The following is a 26,119-nucleotide window of genomic DNA, read 5'->3' on the forward strand; positions in this document are numbered from 1 at the left end:
CAGAGCCTGGTCATTTCAGGGAACTGACCCACAGGAGACACAGACAAGACTTCCTCACTCTAAGGGCAGGCAATGGTAAGGTGCCTCGTAACCCTGGGAACTCCTTAGGAGTGTCACACAACTCTATTGGAATTCTCTTTGTTTCTCTCCCTTCCTTCTAATTACCGGCAAGCGTTGTCCTTAGTATGTTGTAGGTGTTTTCGGTATTCCCCCCGGCTGCTTATCCTTGGCAAAGGCATCTCCTGTCCTAGGGTTCGGCTGATCTGCTGCAGGAGAACAGGAAACAACTCTGGGAGCAGCTCCTGCACAGCTTTGCTCGACTGCAGTGCTGACACCACCTCAAAGATGGCACATGTTGCCTGAAAGGAGAGAATGGTAAAAACTGAGAGCTCTTCACAACACCATCACACCCTCTCTCCCCTTCTGAGATCTGCTGTACTAAATTCTCACTTCCGCCAGTAACTTGAATGACTGCGAGCAACTCGCTTAACTCGTGGCTCAGTTTCCCACATCTGTAAAAATGTGTATGACCTACTAAGGCATATTGTGAGTCCTAAGGAATATTTGCAAAGCACTGTGAGAAACCTGGTTCAAAGACTTGCTAATTACCAGATGTTATTAAGTAAATCAGCCACATACTCTAAAACTGCCGTATTTGTTCCACAGACAGCAGAACTGGACTGAAGGAAATAGTACATCAGAAGAGAAGTGCCCACACAGCAATATTATACCACACTTCTAGCTTTCCATCAGCAGGATTGTCACAGGGCAGAGGAAAGCCTGAAAGACGTGTCTGTCTTTACTTACTGAGAGAGGTTCAGCAGCTGCCAAATCCCTGTCGATTTCAGTCTCTGAAGTGATGCGGCCTTCTTGGCTTGTTGGAGTCTTTATCTTGTCTTTCAGGACCTGTAGGACTTGAGTGGCAAGCAAGGGGTCTCCCCCCAGAGATCTCCACAGCTCAGTCGTGTAACTGCAATTTAACAGAAGTTACATGTGACCCCTGGACACTTTTGTGGCTCAGACTGAATGCGTCATATTTAAGTAAAGACCAAATTTTCTCCTTGCCAATGATGAGAAAGTTACGATTACTGTCCTCCTTTAACGCTCCTCGTGTTTCAATATTGAGTTTCCAGTTACAGAACTAGGTTAAGTGACCTAGTCGTACTGCAGCCTCACCATTACTACTAGACTGCAGAAGGACAGGACACAGAGCGCCAACCTCAGTTCCTGTTTTCCCTTTTCCCAGTAAATATGGAATCATGAACATGTGGCTCCAAAGATCTGGGGTTTGGAAGGCAGTTGATGAAAGAAAAGCAATATTCCTACTAACTGGATATACAACTATGAGAACGAATATTCATGGCTATCCTATGTCCCCTTCACAAAGGGTGTCCCTACCCTCTGTTTGCCAGAAGCTGGATCACTTGACATTTACCTGTTCTGTTCATTCCCTCTGGGGCATGTGGCACTGGCCACTGTCGGAAGACAGAATACTGGGCTAGATGGACCTTTGGTCTGATCCAGTATGGCCATTCTTATGGTCTTAGATTCCAGCACTGATAACTGATAACTCAGTTAGGGGGCTTTAAATGAAATGATGGATCTGCTTCCAGTCCAGTTTTAAGTACCCAGGACAGCAACTCTATTCTAGCAGCCACACCCTCACTGATACCAAGCGGAGGTCTGATGACAATATTGGCCCTATTCTTTGTCATTAGCCAGAATAATTGGACTTGAAGCTATCATGCTTCCAGGAAACCAACAGCCACTGCTAATTTCCAGAGTCAGGTCAATTCAGGTGTCTAGAGAGGTAGATGTTTCCAACAATATCCTCCAGTTATACCAGTAAAGATAGGTCTTTAGGATGTCAAAGCAGCTATTAATTAATGGAAACAGAATGACACTTAATTTCTCTCCGCACCCCACCTTAACATGTTCTTGGACCTTCCTGCAGAAAGACCCAGGCTATTAAACTTTAGGAATTATTCCAAACTCTCTGCTGCTTAAAGAAAGCCCTACATCTCCCAGTAAAGCTGTGGGATCCATGTTTTACCAAGACGAATGCAATAGGTAGCGGTATATACCTGTCCATCGGCAGACGTTTTGTGAGGAGGCTGGAGATCACTGCCTCTACGTGATGGTGAGCGAGACTGCACACTGCCTCCACCAGGAACTGCCTCAAGCTGCCCTCCTGGATAGTAGGCGTGCAGCTATATATTTTATTCACGATATCTGGCACCTGGAAGGAACAAAACCAGAAAGAAATGTCTCTTTTTCTTTCTCTCCATTCATTCTACAGAATAAAAACCTTTATTTAGCCAGTTAGCCAGTTGCTGCTTTTTTAGAAATTCCTCACTTCAAGAAACAAATCTTCAAATATGTCTGCGTAACTTTAACCCACAAAAATTGCCCACACTTGGCTGTAAAAATTAACACTGACACACACATATACATACCAGGTAATTTAATGTGGTGGTGCCCAGCTATGCATTAAATAAACCAGTTCGCATGCACAAAAGAAGGCTTTGCTTGCCCACATTTTGCAGGTGTGATTTAAGCAGCCAAATCCCGACCATTTGCCTCGAAGAATGCAGAGTTCATAAACAACCACAAGCACAAAATATGCAAGTGTTTTAAACATAGTGTGCAAATGCCTGGGACTATGAACAGGTGATGACCTCTCATAGTCATTCCTAGCCCTTCACATCTTCAAAACACTGGGTAAACATGGCAGTTCTGCTGCGAGGGTTCCGTGTCCTGAGGCCTTTCACCAGCCTTGTTAGAAGATTTGTGGAGTGCTCCTTTCATCTAGCCCTAACGCACTGGGCTCCAGAATAAGGCATATAAATAGTGGATCCCAAAGACACTATAGTTTTCTCTCTCCCTTCTATTCTTAAAGGGTACATCTACACAGCAAAAAATCCCACAGCAGTGTAAAAGTGTAGCAGTTCCTGGTTGGGCTGGAGCCCAGGCTCTGAAACCTGGCAAGAGGGTGGGTCTCAGAACCCAGGCTCCAGACTGACTGGGAATGACCACAGTGCTATTTTTATCCAGGTAGCCCTTAGCCATAGGCCTCCTAAGAACTGGATGCCTCCAAGTGCCAATCATTCTGTCTTGTTGTATTTTCCCCAGAGTCTGTTTTTTCAAGCCTTTCTTGGCTGAATACTGTGGCAACAAGCTAGACAAATAAATAACCGACCATCTTCCTTTTCCCTTGGATTATCTCTGTCTACTGCTATTGATTCTGCCATTGCCTATCTTAGGGTAGGAACAGAGATGGGATTGACTCTATGTTCGAGGGGGAGAAACAGCAAGATTTTTGTTCATTACACATGAGGGCAAAGCTCTAAAAGCCTAGAGTTTAGGCAGAAAACCTCTCCAGTTTCCCATTTTACCTGGTCGAGCATGGCATCTCCACACTCCTCCAGGATGATCTTCATCCACAGTCCAGCTGCTGTGGCACAGGTGGGGCTAGGAGACAGCATAACATCCAGTGTGGAGTGAATAAAGTCTGTGGCCTGTTCTGTGGGGAAGTACTCACTAATAACCTGGGAACAAATCAAAAACAGGAGAGCCTGCAATGATGTTTGGCTCCAGCATTTTTAAAAATGGAGGCCTAATATCTCTATGGAAAGATATATGCATCAGCAAATTGAAGGAGGAGGATGTTGGTGGTTGGGGACTCCCTCCTCAGGGGGACTGAGTCATCTATCTGCCGCCCCGACCGAGAAAACTGAGAGGTCTGCTGCTTGCCAGGAGCTAGGATTCACGATGTGACGGAGAGACTGCCGAGACTTATCAAGCCCTCGGATCGCTACCCCTTCCTGCTTCTCCACGTGGGCACCAATGATACTGCCAAGAATGACCTTGAGCGGATCACTGCAGACTACGTGGCTCTGGGAAGAAGGATAAAGGAGTTTGAAGCGCAATTGGTGTTCTCTTCCATCCTCCCTGTGCAGGGAAAAGGCCTGGGTAGAGACCGTCGAATCGTGGAAGTCAGTGAATGGCTAGGCAGGTGGTGTCGGAGAGAAGGCTTTGGATTCTTCGACCATGGGATGGTGTTCCAAGAAGGAGGAGTGCTAGGCAGAGACGGGCTCCACCTAACGAAGAGAGGGAAGAGCATCTTCGCAAGCAGGCTGGCTAACCTAGTGAGGAGGGCTTTAAACTAGGTTCACCGGGAGAAGGAGACCAAAGCCCTGTGGTAAGTGGGGAAATGGGATACTGGGAGGAAACACGAGAAGGAGTGTGCAAGTGGGGAGGACTCCTGTCTCAGACTGAGAAAGCGGGACAATCAGCGAGTTATCTTAAGTGCCTATACACAAATGCAAGAAGCCTGGAAAACAAGCAGGGAGAACTGGAAGTCCTGGCACAGTCAAGGAACTATGATGTCATTGGAATAACAGAGACTTGATGAGATAACTCACATGACTGGAGTACTGTTATGGATGGATATAAACTGTTCAGGAAGGACAGGCAGGGCAGAAAAGGTGGGGGAGTTGCATTGTATGTAAGAGAGGAGTATGACTGCTCAGAGCTCCGGTATGAAACTGCAGAAAAACTTGAGAGTCTCTGGATTAAGTTTAGAAGTGTGATCAACAAGGGTGATGTTGTGGTGGGACTCTGCTATAGACCAGCAGACCAGGGGGATGAGGTGGACGAGGCTTTCTTCCGGCAACTAGCAGAAGTTACTAGATCGCAGGCCCTGGTTCTCATGGGAGACTTTAATTACCCTGATATCTGCTGGGAGAGCAATACAGCGATGCACAGACAATCCAGGAAGTTCTTGGAAAGTGTAGGGAACAATTTCCTGGTGCAAGTGCTGGAGGAACCAACTAGGGGCAGAGCTCTTCTAGACCTGCTGCTCACAAACAGGGAAGAATTAGTAGGGGAAGCAAAAGTGGATGGGAACCTGGGAGGCAGTGACCATGAGATGGTCGAGTTCAGGATCCTGACACAAGAAAGAAAGGAGAGCAGCAGAATACGGACCCTGGACTTCAGAAAAGCAGACTTTGACTCCCTCAGGGAACAGATGGGCAGGATCCCCTGGGAAAATAACATGAAGGGCAAAGGAGTTCAGGAGAGCTGGCTGTATTTTAAAGAATCCTTATTGCGGTTGCAGGAACAAACCATCCCGATGTGTAGAAAGAACAGTAAATATGGCAGGTGACCAGCTTGGCTTAACAGTGAAATCCTTGCTGACCTTAAACGCAAAAAAGAAGCTTATAAGAAGTGGCAGATTGGACAAATGACCAGGGAGGAGTATAAAAATATTGCTCAGGCATGCAGGAGTGAAATCAGGAAGGCCAAATTACACTTGGAGTTGCAGCTAGCAAGAGATGTTAAGAGTAACAAGAAGGGTTTCTTCAGGTATGTTAGCAACAAGAAGAAAGTCAAGGAAAGTGTGGGCCCCTTACTGAATGAGGAAGGCAACCTAGTGACAGAGGATGTGGAAAAAGCTAATGTACTCAATGCTTTTTTTGCCTCTGTCTTCACGAACAAGGTCAGCTCCCAGACTGCTACACTGGGCAGCACAGTATAGGGAGAAGGTGACCAGCCCTCTGTGGAGAAAGAAGTGGTTCGGGACTATTTAGAAAAACTGGATGAGCACAAATCCATGGGGCCGGATGCGCTGCATCCGAGGGTGCTAAAGGAGTTGGCGGATGAGATTGGAGAGCCATTAGCCATTATTTTTGAAAACTCATGGTGATCGGGGGAGGTCCCAAATGACTGGAAAAAGGCTAATGTAGTGCCCAGCTTTAAAAAAGGGAAGGAGGAGGATCCAGGGAACTACAGACCAGTCAGCCTCACCTCAGTCCCTGGAAAAATCATGGAGCAGGTCCATCAATTCTGAAGCACTTAGAGGAGAGGAAAGTGATCAGGAACAGTCAGCATGGATTCACAAAGGGCAAATCATGCCTGACTAACCTAAGTGCCTTCTATGAGGAGATAATTGACTGTGGATGAGGGGAAAGCAGTGGATGTGTTATTCCTTGACTTTAGCAAAGCTTTTGATACGGTCTCCCATGGTATTCTTGCCCCCAAGTTAAAGATGTATGAGCTGGATGAATGGACTATAAGGTGGATAGAAAGCTGGCTAGATCGTCGGGCTCAGCGGGTAGTGATCAATGGCTCCATGTCTAGTTGGCAGCCGGTTTCAAGTGGAGTGCCCCAAGGGTCGGTCCTGGGGCCGGTTTTTTTCAATATCTTCATTAATGATCTGGAGGATGGTGTGGACTGCACTCTCAGCAAGTTTGCAGATGACATTAAGAGTGGTAGACACGCTGGAGGGTAGGGACAGGATACAGAGGGACCTAGACAAATTAGAGGATTGGGCCAAAAGAAACCTGATGAGGTTCAACAAGGACAAGTGCAGAGTCCTGCACTTAGGATGGAAGAATCCCATGCACTGTTACTGACTAGGGACCGAATGGCTAGGAAGCAGTTCTGCAGAAAAGGACCTAGGGGTTACAGTGGATGGGAAGCTGGATATGAGTCAACAGTGTGCCCTTGTTGCCAAGAAGGCTAACGGCATTTTGGGCTGTATAAGTAGGGGCATTGCCAGCAGATCGAGGGACGTGATCCTTCCCCTCTATTCAACATTGGTGAGGCCTCATCTGGAGTACTGTGTCCAGTTTTGGGCCCCACACTACAAGAAGGATGTGGAAAAATTGGAAAGAGTCCAGTGGAGGGCAACAAAAATGATTGGGGACTGGAGCACATGACTTATGAGGAGAGGCTGAGGGAACTGGGATTGTTTAGTCTGCAGAAGAGAAGAATGAGGGGGGATCTGATAGCTGCTTTCAACTACCTGAAGGGGGGTTCCAAAGAAGATGGATCTAGACTGTTCTCAGTGGTACCTGATGACAGAACAAGAAGTAATGGTCTCAAGTTGCAGTTGGGGACGTTTAGGTTGGATATTAGGAAAAACTTTTTCACTAGGAGGGTGGTGAAGCACTGGAATGGGTTACCTAGGGAGGTGGTGGAATCTCCTTTCTTAGAGGTTTTTAAGGTCAGGCTTGACAAAGCCCTGTCTGGGATGATTTAGTTGGGAACTGGTCCTGCTTTGAGCAGGGGGTTGGACTAGATGACCTCCTGAGGTCTCTTCCAACCCTGATATTCTATGATTCTATGAACATTGTACTAGATGTGCAGGAGGTAAGTTTCCAGTTTGTATTCTCTTATATACACTGCATCTTTTTACAACATATAAAATGAAGTAAAGAGAGGCATGCACACAAATATAGGCTAAGGCAAACCCACAAAGTGACAGAATGAAGACTGGGTGGTTTCTCAAGTTGATGTTCCACTAACAGAGTTTTTTCTCGTGGATGGCTGGATAGGTACATGTGTGCGCAGCTGCATGCGTATTTTCATGTGTGTGCAGCATTCTGTGGAATCTGGTTTTACATGGCATTCATAGCACACATCTATGAAAAGCATCTTGCTGGTTACTAGAAATGAATGCCCCGCTCCCACAGCTCACTCCAAGTACGGAAAGGCATCACGAAAGCGTAAATGTAAAATGAACAGTGCCCCGTCACTAGAACATCCGCACAAGCTTTTTGAGTCAGTTACCCTGGCCATTTTGGAAGATGTCTGAAACAGAGCCTCAGGGTCTGGAGCTGTTAGTGCTTCACGGAGACATCTCAGCTCCTCCGCTGCTGACCCCAGGTTCATGGACTGGCCTGGAGTGGAGAAAAGGAGAAAAAGTACTGTAACGATTAATGAAACTGAACCTCTACTGCATGGATATTCATACAGAAGGATCCATGTGCTATGCTGTTATCAGCATAGTGTAAAATCTTGGCTCCATCGAAGTCAATGGCAAAACTCCTGTTGACTGTAATGGAGTCGGGATTACACCCTAAATGTCTGAAAGTTAACGGCAGTGGTATGTTACTGTGAATGATACAGGATTGAACAAGCACTGTATTCAGCTTGGAGCAGCTTTCTGGGTGTGTCTGGTTTCAGTAGCCTCTCTGCTCTCAGTATTTAAATCTAATCTCATAGTCAAGTACAACTCATGCAGGTAGATCTGAGGTTCCAATGCAGAGGTGAATCCCTCCACCAAACTCTCATTGTAAAAGAGATGGGGCTGGACAAAACCTTCAGCAGGAAACCCAGGCTCATCAGTCACTTCTAAACAATGCTGGGATTTCTATCTTGTACATTCAAAGATTGGAGTCCCTTCTTCTGGTTCTGAATCACCAACACTGTTTTTAGGACTGATTAATAATAATTGGAAATAGGGTGACCAGATGTCCCGATTTTATAGGGACAGTCCCGATTTTGGGATCTTTTTCTTATATAGACTCCTATTACCTCCCCACCCCCTGTTCCAATGTTTCACATTTGCTGTCTGGTCACCCTAATTGGAAATGGCCTTAAACGATAACCAAGTTCTATCCCTTTACATCTAACCATTAGGTGAAAAGAATATCCTACTCTTTCACAAAGGGGAAAATGGCCTACACTTACTCCAATAGCTTTGAATGCTCATGACAGAGGGCTGCTAGAAGAACTTTTTGTTTAAAGAATTATTCCAGGAAACCCCTCCAATACAGTCAGTGGCAGGGTAAAGAGAATGAAAATGTTTAGTACCAAGGGCTTGTCTACATGGAGATAGTCAAGAAAGCTAATCCAAATTAATTTTCAAAATGCATTAGTTAAACTGCATTAAACTCCTATTGGGACACACTTATTTAGAATTAAAGGGGCCTTATTTCAGGTTACTTTAATTCATATAATTCACTAAAATTAATAAGGGCCATTTTAATTCAGAATCAGAGCATCCACACATGTGTTTAATGCCACTTTAAATTTACACCTTTAGTTCATTTGGATCAACTTTCCTTAGTGTCCCTGTGTAGAGAAGCCTTAAAGAATTTAGCAGCTATCTACCTGTATGCAGACCATTTATTATTTGTACAGTTCCCAAAAGTGTGCTAGGCTCTTTACACATCACAATCTTCTCTTCTAATGAGGTATTTACAAGATGCCACCATTCTGTTATCTAAATGCCAACAGACAGGACAGAAAGAACTAGACAGGCAGAAAAATGGACATTACAACAGTGAAAGAAGGTGAAGAATTACTTATACCTGCTAATGGTCTCCTCACCTTGTATACAGAGAAGGCAGCTGATACAGTCAACCACCCACTGACGGGACGTGGCCAGTGAATCACAGCTGTATGGTGCTATTAGTCCAATCACAGATCCAAACTGATTAAAAGTTTCCTGAGTCTAATTAAAAAAGAATGAAGAATGAACGTTCTCCAGCTGTACGAGACTTCACTTGCCATCCTTATTGTTGATACCAGTCAGCTCTGTGTTTTTGGGGAACCAGGCGCAGTATCTAGCCGGTGTGACTCATGAAGGACACCCTCCACCCCCGTCTGTTTGAACCAAAACCGATCAGAGAAAAGGCTTGCAGAGAACAATGAAGGGTTTGGGGAGACACACCTAGACCCCTCCTGACAAGGGTCACAAGATTAAGACATCTCCATTTGCATACAGAATGAAGAACAGAGACAACTCCCCTAGCCTGATCTGCCTGAAAGATGGAATAGGGATTAGCATAAAGAATGAAGAACAGAGAACTGAACTCTGGGACCAGGAAAGCAGGGATGCACTGCATCATGGGAATCCCTGCTCCAGATGCTAATGAACCTACGCCTGCACACACCCGGCTCAGCAATTATCAGACCAATTCTAGTAATAAATCTTTGATTGATATCCCAAAATACTGAAGCAGCCTAGTTGCCTTGTGAGCTCCCTGGAAGAAAACAACACCCATAGCCAAGAGTGATCAGCTCCTATTGTCTAGCCTAAAGAAAACCTTGAACCATCAGTTTACCCATAAACAAATCTAGTGTTCTCCCTTGAACCATTGTATTTTCTCTACAAAACCCCTGAACTATGCCCAAGTAAGGGTTCTGATGTATAGACCCAAACTCTGCATCAGTTCCAATGGGATTCCATCTCCTGACTGATCGTGCTGGGGGCTCTGCCTGTCGCCAGCACTCAGGACCCTGAGCTACCACCATCACCTGGGAACCCCGACCAGTTCAAGCCTCATGGAGTGGGGGAGATCCCTCTCTCTCTCCCCGTTTTCTTTTCTACCTCAGGTATTAATCTTTAAAATAACAAGGAGTCTGGTGGCACCTTAAAGACTAACAGATTTATTTGGGCATAAGTTTTTGTGGGTAAAAACCTCACTTCTTCAGATGCATACTTTCACTCTATGCATCCAAAGAATTGAGGATTTTACCCACGAAAGCTTATGCCCAAATAAATCTGTTAGTCTTTAAGGTGCCACCAGACTCCTTGTTGGTTTTGTAGATACAGACTAACACGGCTACCCCTGAACCTTTAAAATGTAACTGTTATGTTTGTTTAGCTCCTTGTGTAGTTATCACTATTATTCAATAAATAACTTTTATTCTTTCAGCTGGTTGCTTCTCTCTCTCTCTGAATTTTACTCTTTTGTGTTTTTAGCTTCCCCCATTTACTCGGCAGCAACACTTCTTTTACCTAAGCTAAAGATCCCTGTGGTGCCCAGAAATACTGTGGGGTTTGCTCATCAAGTGTGTTACTCCCAGTACAATTGTAATGTGAAAGTGTGATAGGGACGTGTTAAACTTGGGGCACATAAGTGGGGGGCAGCTGAAAGTGCTGCTTAACCCAGCCCACTGAATACAGGGACATATGAGGGGATCAGCTGGGGAGTGCTGATTGACTTGCTCTGCTAGTGTGTGTGTGTGTGTGCATGTTCATCTAGTTCTAGTTATTAGCCCTGGGGAACCTAGGTCCTGCAGGATAGCTCCATTGGGAGCTCCATTGGGAGGGGACTTGTAGAAAGAAGGAGTAGAGCTCCATATGAACACACAAGTGACATAAGCAGTATATTGATAGAATTACAGAAAACTCCCCCCCCCCCCCCGAAGAGTAACCCTAATCAATGTGCCTACCCAAAGTAACGGGCACATCTGATAACATTGTGCCTCTGATTCCTGTACTGAATTGGGGAATGCACATTGGAAAACATAATCTCAATTGTACATACAAATGGATGGGGTCTAAATTAGCTGTTATCATTCAAGAAAGAGACCTCAGAGTCATTGTGTACAGTTCTCTGAAAGCATCTGCTCAACATGCAGTCAAAAACCATAACAACATGTTAGTTACCATCAGGAAGGGGATCGATAAGACAGTAAATATCATTATGCCACTGTATAAATCTACAGTACCCCCACACCTTGAATACTGCGTGCAGTTTTGGTCATCTCATCTCAAAAAAGATACGTTAGAATTGGAAGAAATACAGAGAAGAGCAACAAAAATGATTAGGCGTATGGGACAACTTCTTGTACAAGGAGAGATTAAAAAGACAGGGACTTTTCAGCTTGGAAAAGAGACGACTAAGAGGGAATATGATAGAGAACTATAAAATCATGACTGGTGTAGAGAAAGTCATTAAGGAAGTGTTATTTAGCCCTTCACATAACACAGAAACAAGGGGTCACCCAATGAAATTAATAGGCAGCAGGTTTAAAACAAACAAAAGGAAGCATTTCTTCACACAATGCAGTCAACCTGTGGAACTCATTGCCAGGGAGATGTTGTGAAGGCCAAAAGTATAACTGGGTTCAAAAAAGAATTAGATGAGTTCACAGAGGATAGGTCCATCAATGGCTATTAGCTAACATGGTCAGGGATGCAACCCCATGATCTGGGTGTCCCTAAGCCTCTGACTGCCAGAAGCTGGGGCTGGGACTGTCCAACAGGGGATGGTTCACTTGACAATTGCCTTGTTCTGTTCATTCCCTCTGAAGCATCTGGCAGCCACCACTGTCAGAAGACAGGATACTGGGCTAGATGAACCATTCTCCTGGGGGATCCAGGATAGCCACTCTTATGTTTTATGTTCTTAGCTGATTAAATAGAACTTCAGCTTTAGCATCCTGGGAGCATAAGAACCAAGAATGCATTTGTGACACTGGCAGACCAGTCAACCTGTGTATGACCCATAATAACTTAACAAGAGGCGCTTCTACTGTATCAAGACAGGTTTCAGAGAAGCAGCCGTGTTAGTCTGTATCCGCAAAAAGAACAGGAGTACTTGTGGCACCTTAGAGACTAACGAATTTATTTGAGCATAAGCTTTCGTAGACTACAGCCTACTTCATCGGATGCATAGAATGGAACACACAGAAAGAAGATATTTATACATACAGAGAACATGAAGAGGTGGGAGTAGCCATACCAACTGTAAGAGGCCAATCAATTGAGATGAGCTATCCTCAGCAGGAGAGAGAAAAAAACCTTTGAAGTGATAATCGAGATGACCCATAGAAGGTGTGAGGATATTTTAACATATTTTAACATGAGGAAATAGACAGTTCACTTGCATGTGAATTTCAAAGAGATGTATTAGACTAGCAATCAGCAACTCATTCAAAAATGAACACTAGTTGCTAAGTGTATTTGTCTGTGTTTATCTATACCCGGTTAGAAGTTTCACAATGTCACCAAATTAGCTTGTAGATGCTAATTCCCTTTCATATCTTAATTGCCTTAATTATGTATGCAAGGTCTTCAGTTAACCTGAAAATCAAAGATGTAAGACACTTCAGGAAACCAATAATTTCTACATTATCTTCAGCTTAACTATCTGTGTTATAATGGAAGAACGGCTAATTAGCTTACGTGAATGAATTTAACTAGTTTACTGTGTATGCACAGGAAATAGAAGATTATCTTCAAAGCAAAGTACAACAGGTGATCTGCATTGGGGGAAGGTCCTTCTGTGACAATTTCTGTGAGGTCGGCTTGTCAGCCTGCTAGAATAGCTATAAAAGAGAAGGCTTGGGCCTGATCCTATCATCTCTAGTCTGCTTAAACTCTGAACAGGGAAAGTGTAAGCCATAGGACAGAGATTTTCCAAATAATCATTTGGAATAACCTGGAAAATGCATGGAAAAAACTAACAGACTTTACATCTGAGCTGCCTTTGGATTCTGATCTGTTGGGATGATTCCAGAGAGACTTTTACAAACCAGCAGTTTATTCCATCACTGTTGTGATCCTGAACTATGAACATTGAAAGTCACTTGTATGGATATTAATCTTTTAACCATGCGTAACTCTCTTCTTTCTTTTAACAATAAATCTTAGATTTCGTTATTAAGGACTGGCTGACAACATGATATTTGTGAAAGACCTGAGATTCACATTGACCTGGGGATAAGCATCTGGTCCTTTATGATCAATGAACCTCACATATGTGAATCAGGTTTTCAGTAACCCCTCACTATATTTGATATAGAATATCAGGGTTGGAAGGGACCTGAGGAGGTCATCTAGTCCAACCCCCTGCTCAAAGCAGGACCAACCCCCAGACAGATTTTTACCCCACTTCCCTAAATGGCCTACTCAAGGATTAAACAAGAGATGTTAAGAGTGACAAGAAGGGTTTCTTCAGGTATGTTAGCAACAAGAAGAAAGTCAAAGAAAGTGTGGGCCCCTTACTGAATGAGGGAGGCAACCTACTACAGAGGATGTGGAAAAAACTAATGTACTCAATGATTTTTTTGCCTCTGTCTTCACGAACAAGGTCAGCTCCCAGACTGCTGCACTGGGCAGCACAGTATGGGGAGAAGGTGACCAGCCCTCTGTGGAGAAAGAAGTGGTTCGGGACTATTTAGAAAAACTGGACGAGCACAAGTCCATGGGGCCGGATGCACTTCATCCAAGGGTGCTAAAGGAGTCGGTGGATGAGATTGCAGAGCCATCAGCCATTATTTTTGAAAACTCATGGCGATCGGGGGAGGTCCCGGATGACTGGAAAAAGGCTAATGTAGTGCCCATCTTTAAAAAAGGAAAGGAGGAGGATCTGGGGAACTACAGGCCAGTCAGCCTCACCTCAGTCCCTGGAAAAATCATGGAGCAGATCCTCAAGGAATCAATTATGAAACACTTAAAGGAGAGGAAAGTGATCAGGAATAGTCTGCATGGATTCACCAAGGGCAAGTCATGCCTGACTAACCTAATTGCCTTCTATGATGAGATAACTGGCTCTGTGGATGAGAGGAAAGCAGTGGATGTGTTATTCCTTGACTTTAGCAAAGCTTTTGATACGGTCTCCCACAGTATTCTTGCCAGCAAGTTAAAGAAGTATGGGCTGGATGAATGGACTGTAAAGTGGATAGAAAGCTGGCTAGATCATCGGGCTCAACGGGTAGTGATCAATGGCTCCATGTCTAGTTGGCAGCCGGTTTCAAGCGGAGTGCCCCAAGGGTCAGTCTTGGGGACGGTTTTGTTTAATATCTTTATTAATGATATGGAGGATGGTGTGGACTGCACTCTCAGCAAGTTTGCAGATGACATTAAACTGGGAGACGTGGTAGATACACTAGAGGGTAGGGATCGGATACAGAGGGACCTAGACAAATTAGAGGATGGGGCCAAAAAAAACCTGATGAGCTTCAACAAGGACAAGTGCAGAGTCCTGCACTTAGGACGGAAGAATCCTATGCACTGCTACAGACTAGGGACCGAATGGCTGGGTAGCAGTTCTGCAGAAAAGGACCTAGGGGTCACAGTGGACGAGAAGCTGGATATGAGTCAACAGTGTGCTCTTGTTGCCAAGAAGGCTAACGGCATTTTGGGCTGTATAAGTAGGGGCATTGCCAGCAGACGAGGAACGTGCTCGTTCCCTTTTATTTGACATTGGTGAGGCCTCATCTGGAATACTGTGTCCAGTTTTGGGCCCCACACTACAAGAAGGATGTGGAAAAATTGGAAAGAGTCCAGCGGAGGGTAACAAAAATGATTAGGGGTCTGGAGCACATGACTTATGAGGAGAGGCTGAGGGAACTGGGATTGTTTAGTCTCCAGAAGAGAAGAATGAGGGGGGATTTGATAGCTGCTTTCAACTACCTGAGGGGGGGTTCCAGGGAGGATGGAGCTTGGTTTTTCTCAGTGGTGGCAGATGACAGGACAAGGAGCAATGGTCTCAAATTGCAGTGGGGGAGGTCTAGGTTGGATATTAGGAAAAACATTTTCACTAGGAGGGTGGTGAAGCACTGGAATGCGTTACCTAGGGAAGTGGTGGAGTCTCCTTCTTTGGAGGTTTTTAAGGCCTGGCTTGACAAAGCCCTGGCTGGGATGATTTAGTTGGGAATTGGTCCTGCTTTGAGCAGGGGGTTGGACTAGATGACCTCCTGAGGTCCTTTCCAACCCTGATATTCTATGATTCTATGAACTCACAACCCTGGGTTTAGCAGGCCAATGCTCAAACCACTGAGCAATCCCTCCCACCGCTTCCAAGACATGGATGTTTAGATGGGAGCCAAGGTCTGGAATGCCAAAAGGGGGCTGCATTTGGCATCTTGTTAACTAGGGTGGAAGCTCTTTTGTTGTTGACTTGGCAAATCTAATTATAGAATAAGTCATCAGTTTGGGGGATTGGCTGCCCTCTACTTTTTGCAGTCTGCCCGGAGTGTGGTCACGGCATTGTTGTGTAAACCTCTCTCTTCTGGAAGCAGGGGGATCTTAGTCACCTTGAGATCCCACCTGCTGCCCTGGAAGAGTTTTTCATGCATTTGCGTGGAGAGTCAGATCTGATATAAGCAGGGAAGTCGCTCAAGGAAGAGTAAGAGGCTATACTCACTGTGCTATTAACTGTCTCTTGATAGGCAGTCAGCAGCTGGGTGCTGGCCTGCAAGGCCCTTTCTCTCTCCCACTCCTTCTCTGAACTGAACCATGGCCCTAGTAGCTGTTGGTAGAGCAGGGGAATGGACAGAGTTAGTACCAGAAAATCCCTCCCAAAAGTTCCTCTTCAACAGGTTTAATGGTCACTAAAATCCCTCTCCAAAGCATCTGACCTCGGTGTAGCAAAGGAATCACATGTCTAATGGAAGAGCCCCTTAGATATACAAGTCCCAGGGACCAGATTCACCTCTGGTGATTGAAGCCAAAGGAGGTACATGAGAGATGAATCTGGGCCCGTGTATGTGATGTCTGCTGTAGACTGTCTGATGGGAGCTGTCTAGCACTTTGCATGCTGTTTGATGTCTGCTGCTGTGGTCTGATTCCTGGGCAACTTCTCCCACGTCGAGTGGCAAAATGACAGAGAGGAGCATTTCTTTTTATTAATTTGAATAAGAGCAGAGAAGTCCCCCCAGCCCAGCTCCTTTTATAACTTCATTTTTATACGGAAGGTGCAACAAACTCCCCACCCCTCAGCTCTTCAAGATATTCTGTTCATGTCTGAGGAACAGGAAGTCTCCTCTGAATGAGTTTCCATACACAGGGCTTAACTCAATAGTAATGAATTCCTCTTCGAAAAAATGATCAGTTTCAACTGGTTCTCTTGGATTTGGCTACTGCAGTGGTGATTTTCTTGCCGGTCCAAGTAATGTCAACTCCATTGTAAGAACTTGATCCCAATCCAGCTCTGGCATAAAATGGCATAGCTTCCGTGGATTTCAGTGGGGCACATGCCCGCTTATCCCAGGAAGAATTTGGTGCTTTCTCCCTAAAATTCACTCCATTGTGGAAAATTCCTCCACAACTGAAGCTTGACCCCCCTAAATCTCTGACTCTTCCCTGCTGTAACGCAAGAAACAATCTCCACCACGGTTCAATGGTCTACTCACTTCAAACATTTCCTGGAACCAGTCTGCAGTTGGTTCTTCCTCCAGCAAAGTCTTCATTAGCTTGCCAAGGGCTTCCACGGACCCTACGTACAGTGACTGAAACCAGAAGAGAAGGAGTGAGGCTCAGCACAGATCATCTGTGTGTGTGGGCTGGGGAAAGCTAACCATAACCTTGCCAGGGAGGCCATGTGTGACTGCCATCACCCAGTGCCTGCTGGGCAGAAATACAGTGGATGGTGCCAGAGGAGAATTGTTGTCACGTACCTGTATATGCAGAGCATCCTTTGCTGTCTCGCCTTCCTCTTTCGTCTTCTCCAAGGGAGGAAGGGGAAATAAACTTTTGAAACACTGATCAAGGAGCTCACGGTTATCCTCCAAGGTCAAAGATGGTTTGAGTTTGCTGGCAGAAGAAAGATAGGGAGAAAAGTCATGCATTAGACTCAGTACCACCTCCAAGTACAAGAAATGGGTCCAATGACTAGAGATTGCCCCAGTCAAGAACCCCAAATGCAAACAACCCTTCACTTTGCAGCTGAGCACCTCTTTGCACCTCTATTAAGTATTGGCTCATCTAGAAGTAAAGCTAAAGCTTCAAGTCCCCTTTTTAGAGAAACCCACAAGCTTCCTTCCCCCTGCCAGCTAGCCAGACCCCTCCCTCCCCATCTGAACTCTCCTCCATTGTACTGCATGGCCCACAACCTGCAATCTTGTGTCTTTCAAGCACAAACCTCCAAATGGACACATTCGAACCCTCAAGAACGAAAGTTCTGCTGGTGAGCAGCATGTGAGCCAAACCCTGCAGGCATCAGACTGCTCCCAACCTGACACTCCTGAATTAACAAATAAGAAGTCATCACAGTGCCAGGAAATATGGCAGAAAATAGCCTACCTCAGATGTTCAATGGCAAGAATTGCCTTGTAGCGAACTGGAGATGCCAGGGAATCCAGTGGTTCCTTTTTAATGAAGTCCTGAAATGCATTAATAGGGACATAAAAAATGGGAAATGGATTTGAAAGGCAGAGAGGTCTTCCTCTCACACCCTGAAATAGGGCCATATGCCAGACCTGTAATAAACAGACACCGTACTCAGCAGGCTCTCTGCCTCTGAAATGGACCATAGGGCCATCTGCAGGCTATACGGAGGACAGAAAGATAATTCACCAGACACAAGCCATTCCTTCCAGTTACAGCCCACAATATGTCAGCATCTCTGCCGAGCTCAGAGTGGACCCAGCATTCGGGTGCCATGCAGGTAGCTCATGAGACTGCAGTAGTACAGTCACAGCCAATGGCTAAAATAACATCTCCCTGGAAAACCAGTCTTATTGCATTACAACAAACTCCTTTGTACTTCAGTCCTCAAAGCTCCTAATCACTCACCAGCATGTAGCCAAGGAGCTCCTGTTTGTAAGAGAATTCGAACTCCTGAAAGTCTCTGGTCTCCAAGATGGCACAGCTAATCTCCGTGACATTCTGGATGAGGGTTAATTTTAGGTACATGTCCTACATAATCCAGAAGGAGAAACAAGAGGATGTGGATGAGAAACTGAGAGAAGAACTAGAGTCCAGAAGATAAAGATCAGGAATTAAATCTAGCCTCAGGAGAGGAGAGAGGTGTCCACAGACCCCAGAAGGCAGAGGACCCCGGCTCTTCACCCACCTCAGAAGAAGAGAAAACCCAGGTTCATCAAATAAATCCAGGTCCACTTACACCAGAGCAGCCAGGACTCCTGCTTGATGTAGCAAGGAAATCAAGCTCTGTGCAATTTAAGCAAGCAACTTGTGTATAGAAAATGCAAGAGCTGAGGGCAGATTATTTAGAATTTACCTTGTTCGTAAGAGTGATGCCCAGCACCTGAAAAACAAAATGCAAAACAGCTCTTAGCAATGTACATAGTCCCCCATAACACACATCCTCAAAATGTCCTGGCTGGTGAATATGGAGCAGAGAGAAATCACTATTGTTAAATCTTCCAAAAGGCAGGAAATGTATCCAAAGGGGGTGTTTTGTAGAGGTCACTATCAGGGGCCATACTATGTAATATTTGCATTTGTGAACTACTGGAAGATATAAGTTTGGTCAACTGTTTTTGACAATGCCTAAGTGAGAGTCTCAGTCAGACAGGGCAGGATTGAATGGCAAAGTGACGTGGAGAGGTTGCTCTGAGATGAGAGTCAGTGCCAGCAGTCAGACACCTAGGGAACAGAAATAAGGAGCACACAGACAAACAAGAAGACAGATAAGAGGTAAGGGAAGCAGTGAGTCCAAGAAACAGAGTGACAGCAAATCAACTAAATACAAGCTAGCACTAGTCTCTCTTGGGTAGTGAAAGATAGAGCTAGATACACATACATATTAGGGGAGTTAGAGTGTTATTCTGAATAGCCTGAGTGTGACTGCATCTGAATTACTGTGTAGCTGTGGTCTACAGAATTTCAGAAGAATATAGAGAAACTAGAGAAAATACAAAGAAGAGCAACAAAAATGCTACAACATGTGACAGCTCACGCTCCATCCATTACAGTTTTAAATTTGAGTTATGTGACAAATTATTGCTCAAAGGAGAGTTTTAGAAAATACAAGCCCTCTCTCTATAAACTCAGAGGCAATGCTATCACTTCAGGGTAATGCCCCTAACCCTTATCGCACAAAAGCGCTTACCCGACAACTGGCTCTGTAATGGTGAAGGATGTTCCCTGTGATGTCTGCCTCCACTCGGGAGAGAAGCTGCTCTTTTGGAGCATGGACAGCCACGTTGCTGTATGTCAGCATCAGGGTGCTGCGAGTCTTGCCTCTTTTCCCATGGTGGTAGTCCTAGACAATCGGAAACGTCACTAGAGACCAGTTCTTCTGATTCGTTTTGCCGTGGAATTCTGATCTGCTGACCGAGGAATTGCTCACAGTAGCAATGGCAGCTTGCACTTGCAAAGCTCTTTTCAGCCAAAGATCTCAAACCACTTGCAAACAGTATTTAAGCAATATAATAACTGTGTGTGGTAGGGAGTTATTAGTATCTCCATCATTCCCACGGGTCACTCTGACACAGAGAGCCTAAAATGCTGAACCTACAGCAGTGAAGTACACGGGAGCTTAGTCCTTGACACTGGTGGGTACAAGATCAGGCGCTAAATGTCTTGCCTAAGGCTGCACAGTGAGTAAATGCAGAGCCAGCAATGGAAGCCCAGAGGCCTAGTCTCCTGCTCTATCCTCTAGATCAGTGGTTTTCAACCAGGGGTACTTGTGTACCCCTGAGGGTCTGCAGAGGTTTTCCAGGGGGTATATCAACTCATCTAGATATTTGCCTAGTTTTACAGCAGACTACAAAGAAAGCACTTGCAAAGTTACTAACCAAAATGTCATACAATGGCTTCTTTATACTACTCTATATACTACACTCTGAAATGCAAATACAATATTTATATTCCAGTTGATTTAGTTTATAATTATATGGTAAAAATGAGAAAATAAGCAATTTTTCAGTAATAATGTGCTGTGCCACTTTTTAATAATTTTATGCCTGATTTTGTAAGGAAGTAGTTTTTAAGTGAGGTGAAATTTGGGGTACAAAAGACAAATCAGACTCCTGAAAGGGGGTACACTAATCTGGAAAGGTTGAGAACCACTGCTCTAAATCAGAGGTTCCATAATTGTCATCTGTAGACCACTGGTGGTCTACCTACAGCAGGTTCGTTAGCCACATGTTGCTTGCAACACCTTCTCATTTCCGGGATTAAAAAACATAAAAATACCTTAAATGTTTTTCCATGCAAGCAACTGATGTAGTTCCCACACATTGTGCATGGGAGGGGTGCTCAAGCCATGAGACGATAAAAATCATTTGAGAGAACCCCAGCTCCAGATTGTGCTCCTCCCTGCTTAACTGCAGGCATCACACAGAACGCATACACTGGGGGACAATGCTAGCTGACCAGAGCAGACACTACCGCAGGGTTGCTGCCCCTGCTTTAGAGGGAGAGGAAGTTTGAGAGAACCCCCTGGCTCCTTTACCTTCAGACGGTCGATGAGCCCAGAAATCTTAACCTTGCTGATTGCAGCCCCAAACTCCTGAAGTGCGTTCAAGGTGAGGTCCAAGTGGCTCTCAGCAGAGAATGCGAGGACGGAAATGACTCCCTGTCACCCAAGAAAAATACTGGTTAGGATCTAACCAGGTGCCTGATAGACCCCACGACTCCATTCCTTTCACCTGAAGTGGTGTAAAGTGCCAATGAGGCCTGAGACACATGGGGAGAGGGAGGGGGCTGAGTGAAATAGCAATGAGGATATGAAGCAAAATGGCATCTGTCCCAGGCCAACTCAGAGCTGAGCCCCACAGGGAGCATTCAGGGATTACTTGGTAAAGTGGGGAGAGGGACAGAGTCCTCACCTCTCTCTCAGGGGCTTCCATATAATCTGTTGTCGTCAGAAATGCATTAATCTGTGATTTAACGTGGACCAGGTCCTGACAAACTGCTAAGGATGTTCCTAGCGCCTTATACAGGAAACTCTGAAAGAAAGAGACCAGCACTGAGATATCGGTAACACAACGTGCCTGTCAGTACAGACCCAGCTCAGCAACATTCAGGAAGGAACAAGATAGCCAAGTCCAAGCATCCATACTGCAGAAACATCCCAACATCTAGCCCAGCCAGAGAACCAACAATGCAGTACAGACAAGCAGCCTGTCCAAGCAAATATTGGAAGGGTGGGCGGGGGGCAAGAGAGCAGGGAACAAGTAAAAACAAATTTTATATGCAGAATAAAATATAAAGTAATGAAGCCTTGAGAGAAGCCTTATGCAGCCCCCCAATCAGAATTTCAAGGGAAATTAACTAGAAACTAAGCCTTAACAGATAACAAACCTTCTCTTTGGAAGGGCTGGCATAGCTGGCCATCTGCTGGCTCAACTCAAGGCTTATCTGGCTGCTCCAGGCACTGTTGTCTATCGTCTCCAGAGATGTTCTTAGGAACTGAGTGTAAAACAAGAGGTAAAGTAGATGGTTAATTGCAAGAATTTGGGGATTGTTGTGGGGTTTGTTTGTTTGTTTGTTTTCTTCCTTGTTCTCTGTTTAAACTTTCCAATATTCAGGTGTCATGGGAAGCTTATTTCCCTATTGAGAACTGTAAACATCAACAACCCAGACTTCCTCTGCCTGTTGTTCTTAAACCTTTGCCTGATGATTCCTCTCAGTCTCCAAACCCAGATAGACAGTGAATTGGAGAATGAGATGGAGCCAAGAAATCTGACCATTGAGGAGTGATTTTATAGTGGATGGAGAATAGGTCTAATAAATTTTGAACAAAGAACCCTGGACTACGAAGGACCAGGAACCTTCTCTGAAGTGCTGTGGACCCCTTATGACACCTCCCGAGAGTACCCAGGGTTGTGAGGTACCTCACTACCACCTGCCCTTAGCATGAGGAAGCCTTCTCTGTGCCTGCCAGGTGTCAGCTCCTGACTCTGCCAGCCACAGGAAACACAAGCACACCCTTCTCACCCCATCCAGCTCCTCTGTCCTTCTACAGGTAAGCAATCGGTACACTCCAACCGCCGAGCTCTCTGTGCAGCCCCAGAATGTCCAGCCCCTGTTCCACTGGACACTCACAGAATTCATAGATTTGCTACATACCATGTCACCGGTGTCACCTCAGCATCACCGCTCCATTTAACACACTTAGATACGTTTAGAGTGAAAACAACTATGCTTCACTTAGATACGTTTATAGTGAAAACAAGTAGAGTTTAATTCACAAAGATCAGAGATTTGAGAAGCAGCAAGTAAAATTAATGTAAACAAATGGTTACATACAAATAAAATCATAACACACTTCTAGAGCTTAAACTTAGATAACCAAACATTCCCCTGTCTCACAAAGGACAGCTCCCCCAAATCTCTCTCCCAGCATGAAACACCCAGACCAAATGTGATCCTCCATTCATGAGACAAGCTAGCTGGCAGTTCATCCAATAGGCGAAGGATACCTGATGCAGGATACCTCTGGACCTCCAGATATAGTTCCAAGCATCCATTGTCTTCACTTGTAAACAGGGTACCCCCTATTGTTTGTTTGTTTTTCTTGTATCGAATCTCCTCTGGAGACTTTGCAACCACTTGATTAGAATGTTGCTCTATTGATTAGCATCCACTGTGAATAATTACTCATCTACATACAGCCATTCAGGCAGATAAGCATCTCCTGCCTGAAAGAAACTTGTTGATCGCTTTCTGGTGACCAGCCCTAACTCACAGACCTTAAAAGCATAAACTTCAGTATACAACCATAACGCCTTATATATTATCCATCCAGTCACTGTGCAATGATTATGATGATCCGTGTGGCACAGGTATCCAGTAAAGTCTTTACATGACACCCTTTGATTATATAGAGATCAGATCCAGGGAATCCTGGTAATCTTATGCACTCCTGTGGCCTCTGCCACTGGGCACCCAAAGGATCCAGGGTCACATTCTCAACTCTCATTGAAGTCAGCGAGAGGTTAGTAACTCTCAGCACTTTGCTGTTTCGGGCCCGAATTTTGAACAGCAGCCAGAAAATATCAAAAACCTCACAAGAGAACCTAATCTTATTTGATTTTTTAGCCCAAAGAATTTCAAATGAGCCTGGATCTGGAATGGGAAATTCTAGAGTGTAATCCAACCCCAAATGGAACTCCAAACCTTCTGGGGCTTATTTGTCACTAGTTCCTTTCCTTTCATTTTCAGCGCTCGCCATAAAAATGTTCCTTGTCTGGATTTACACGAGGCTGTAAAGAGCTCTTTCTGACCAGAAAGGCTTCTCCATGAGATACAGTCACCAAACCTTGTCTTGTCTCTTTTCCTCGTTGGGTTTCTCAGAGCAAATTTTCTTTTGAGTGGCAAATAGAAAAAAAGAATCCTTTAGATGTCCCCCAGTGATGCACTAGCACCATTAGCATGCTGGTTTTATGGTTAAGTTTTGTGTTGTTCCCAGAGGTAATACAGAGTTATTTATAACTAGAGTTGGTTGAACAATAGTAAGTCCATTTCACAAAACAAGTGGGATTTTTCACCACACAAATGAAAAGTGAAAGAAACAAAAATATTTTGCTTTTACAAATCAAAAATGACCATTATTCAATTCTTTGTTTTCCCCCCTTTCCTTCCCTTTATCCCTCGTCCCCATGCCTTTTCCCCCTCTTCCACTTTGTGACTGAAAAAGCCAGAGGGGGGAGGAGACAAACAGGAAAGCAACTGGAAAAAAGCCCCCAAAAAATCAACATCAGTTTAAAAAAACTAAACATTTTCTATTTGGGTTGGGGTTGTTTTGTTTTTTGTAAAAAAAAAAAAAAAAAAAAAAAAACTGAAAAATTTGAAAATCTCCCATGAAAATAAAAAAGGCCATTTTTCACTGAACAAAAGTTGCAAATGAAATGGTTTGACCAGATCTGCTTCTAATGAATAATTTATCATTAAGTTTTTCCCCAGCTGGTACATTTGGAGGGGGGAGGGAGGGCTGTGACAATACATCTGAAAGCCATCTTGTACCTGAAGCAGCATGTGCTCCCACCGTTCATGGTCCAGGGAATTCTCTGTGTTTCCTATAAAGCAGGAGGCAAAACAATAGTGTCACCTAGGTTAGCAAGAAGAGTCGTCCCAGGTATCTCCTTTGCATAGGGTGACCAGACAGCAAATGTGAAACATCGGGACAGGGGGTGGGGGGCTAATAAGAATCTATATAAGAAAAAGACCCCAAAATCGGGACTATCCCTATAAAATCGGGACATCTGGTCACCCTACCTTTGCAATCTGTCCTTCTAAAACCCCTGGTCTGCCAAGCTGTAACATACCTGGGCTTTCAAGGCTAAATGGGACCTACGCCAATGTTCTTTGTTGGACCAACAGAAAGTATCATATTATGTACCCTGCTGGCATTTTTATTCAGGGTCAACCCACCAGGAGTGAGATGCTGAGCACTCCCAATTCCTGTTGACTTTCATGGGAGCTGAGGGTGCTGAGCACCTCACAAAACGGTTCAGCACATCAGAGGACTGGGTTTAATGTGAATACAAACTTTTCCTGCATAAGAAGAGATTCTGGACTCGATCCTAACTTGATGTAAATCGGTGTAGCTTCACTGAAGTCAATGGAATTATACTGATTTACATCAGCTGAGAATCTGGCCCTGTTTCTGAATGTCCAGCTCTAACCTACCCTTCTTTAATGTCGGCACAATGTAGTACTGGGGACTCTGTACAGCAACAACAACTAGGGAAGATACAGCTCATTTCTTAAATCTTTTTTTGAATATCAAACCCACTTGAACATTGTGGGGTCCGACGTTCATCAGAAACATCGGGTTTGTGCTCCACATAGGGTCTGTCATGCTCCACAGAGACTACCCTGGCACAGCTACGTCATTGGAGCTCTGCTGGCATAACCCCATAGTGTAGACACAGCCTACACTGACTGAAGGGTTTTTTCCACGGAGGTCAATAGATTCATACCACTGTAAAATTGGTGAAAGACATTTTTGGGCCCACAATACCTAGATTCTACATAGGGCAGCCACTTGGCCAACCTAGCTTTTATGGCTCAGGTTTCCTTACAGAAAGAAAACTCTGGGTTTTTTAATTGAATCGCCCTTGAAAGTAAACATGGGGTTTAATTTTCAGAAAAATTTAGTTTGCAAAATCAGACTATATATGTAACCCCAAAATATTTCACAAACCTCCAGCTTCATGGGTATTCACCTTCCCAACTAATAACCTAGCAAAGGTGTGGGGGGAACTGATGTAAAATTTCCATTCAGCTGAAACCTTCCTGGCCTGATTCTGCCCTGATTGAATTGGCCTCAGTGGTTAAACTCTGGATTTACCCCAGTGGTTCCCAGTTATCCAGGTGAAGGAAAAGTGAGGGCCCAGAACCCCAACTTCAATTCCCCACTGTTCTCATGTACTGCAACAGGAATGGCACAACACATGTCAATACGAAGCTGCATTTTGTGGCTTCCCTTCTATTCTCCATGGACCGCACTCCTCCTAACTAGCACTTTACCTTCAATGTACTGCAGCAGAGGTGGGATCTTTACTACCCACATCTCACCCACTGCTGCGTGGATAATGTGGTGCAGGGCCTTAAGTAATTGCAAGGCAGCATATCTATGTCCTTCTCTTTCATAAGGGGATGAGGCTACTACCTGTCAATGAGAGAGAAAGAACAGGCTAAGTTTTGTCAGCACAACACCAGTTTGTTCCTGAAGGAGGGAATAGTTCGGACTCTCTCATTGTGGAGACCGTACAATAGAGTTTTTGCTTCTACTGCAGTGTCTTCCTGAAGAAGCAAGCATTCCAGCTAGTACGAGGATGCAGAACAGTGTGTCTCAGGAGAGGGTGGAGAGAGAGAGACCCAATCATACACATTCCTTAGCCTGTCTATAAGCATCTAGCTATAAAACCGATTTTTATAGTTAACTGTCCC

General features: G+C 44.7%; 1 protein-coding gene across 1 annotated transcript; it reads right to left on the reverse strand.

Moving 5' to 3' along the window:
• Nucleotides 1-1,155: 1,155 nt before the first annotated feature.
• Nucleotides 1,156-25,793, reverse strand: LOC101950008 (maestro heat-like repeat-containing protein family member 2B). The gene is made up of 17 exons (XM_065576474.1): nucleotides 25,697-25,793; nucleotides 24,188-24,240; nucleotides 21,524-21,631; nucleotides 21,049-21,168; nucleotides 20,673-20,795; nucleotides 19,326-19,478; nucleotides 18,492-18,518; nucleotides 18,044-18,166; nucleotides 17,552-17,631; nucleotides 16,927-17,062; nucleotides 16,663-16,758; nucleotides 15,675-15,779; nucleotides 9,121-9,244; nucleotides 7,576-7,685; nucleotides 3,396-3,548; nucleotides 2,085-2,239; nucleotides 1,156-1,189 (listed from the first exon to the last, which is right to left on the reverse strand). Exons 1-17 carry the CDS (start codon nucleotides 25,737-25,739, stop codon nucleotides 1,156-1,158), a joined length of 1,743 nt encoding a protein of 580 aa, XP_065432546.1. The 5' UTR covers nucleotides 25,740-25,793.
• Between the last annotated feature and the right edge of the window lie 326 nt (nucleotides 25,794-26,119).

The sequence above is a fragment of the Chrysemys picta genome, chromosome 22 (assembly GCF_011386835.1).
Source record: "Chrysemys picta bellii isolate R12L10 chromosome 22, ASM1138683v2, whole genome shotgun sequence".
In the NCBI taxonomy this organism is placed as follows: Eukaryota; Metazoa; Chordata; order Testudines; family Emydidae; genus Chrysemys; species Chrysemys picta.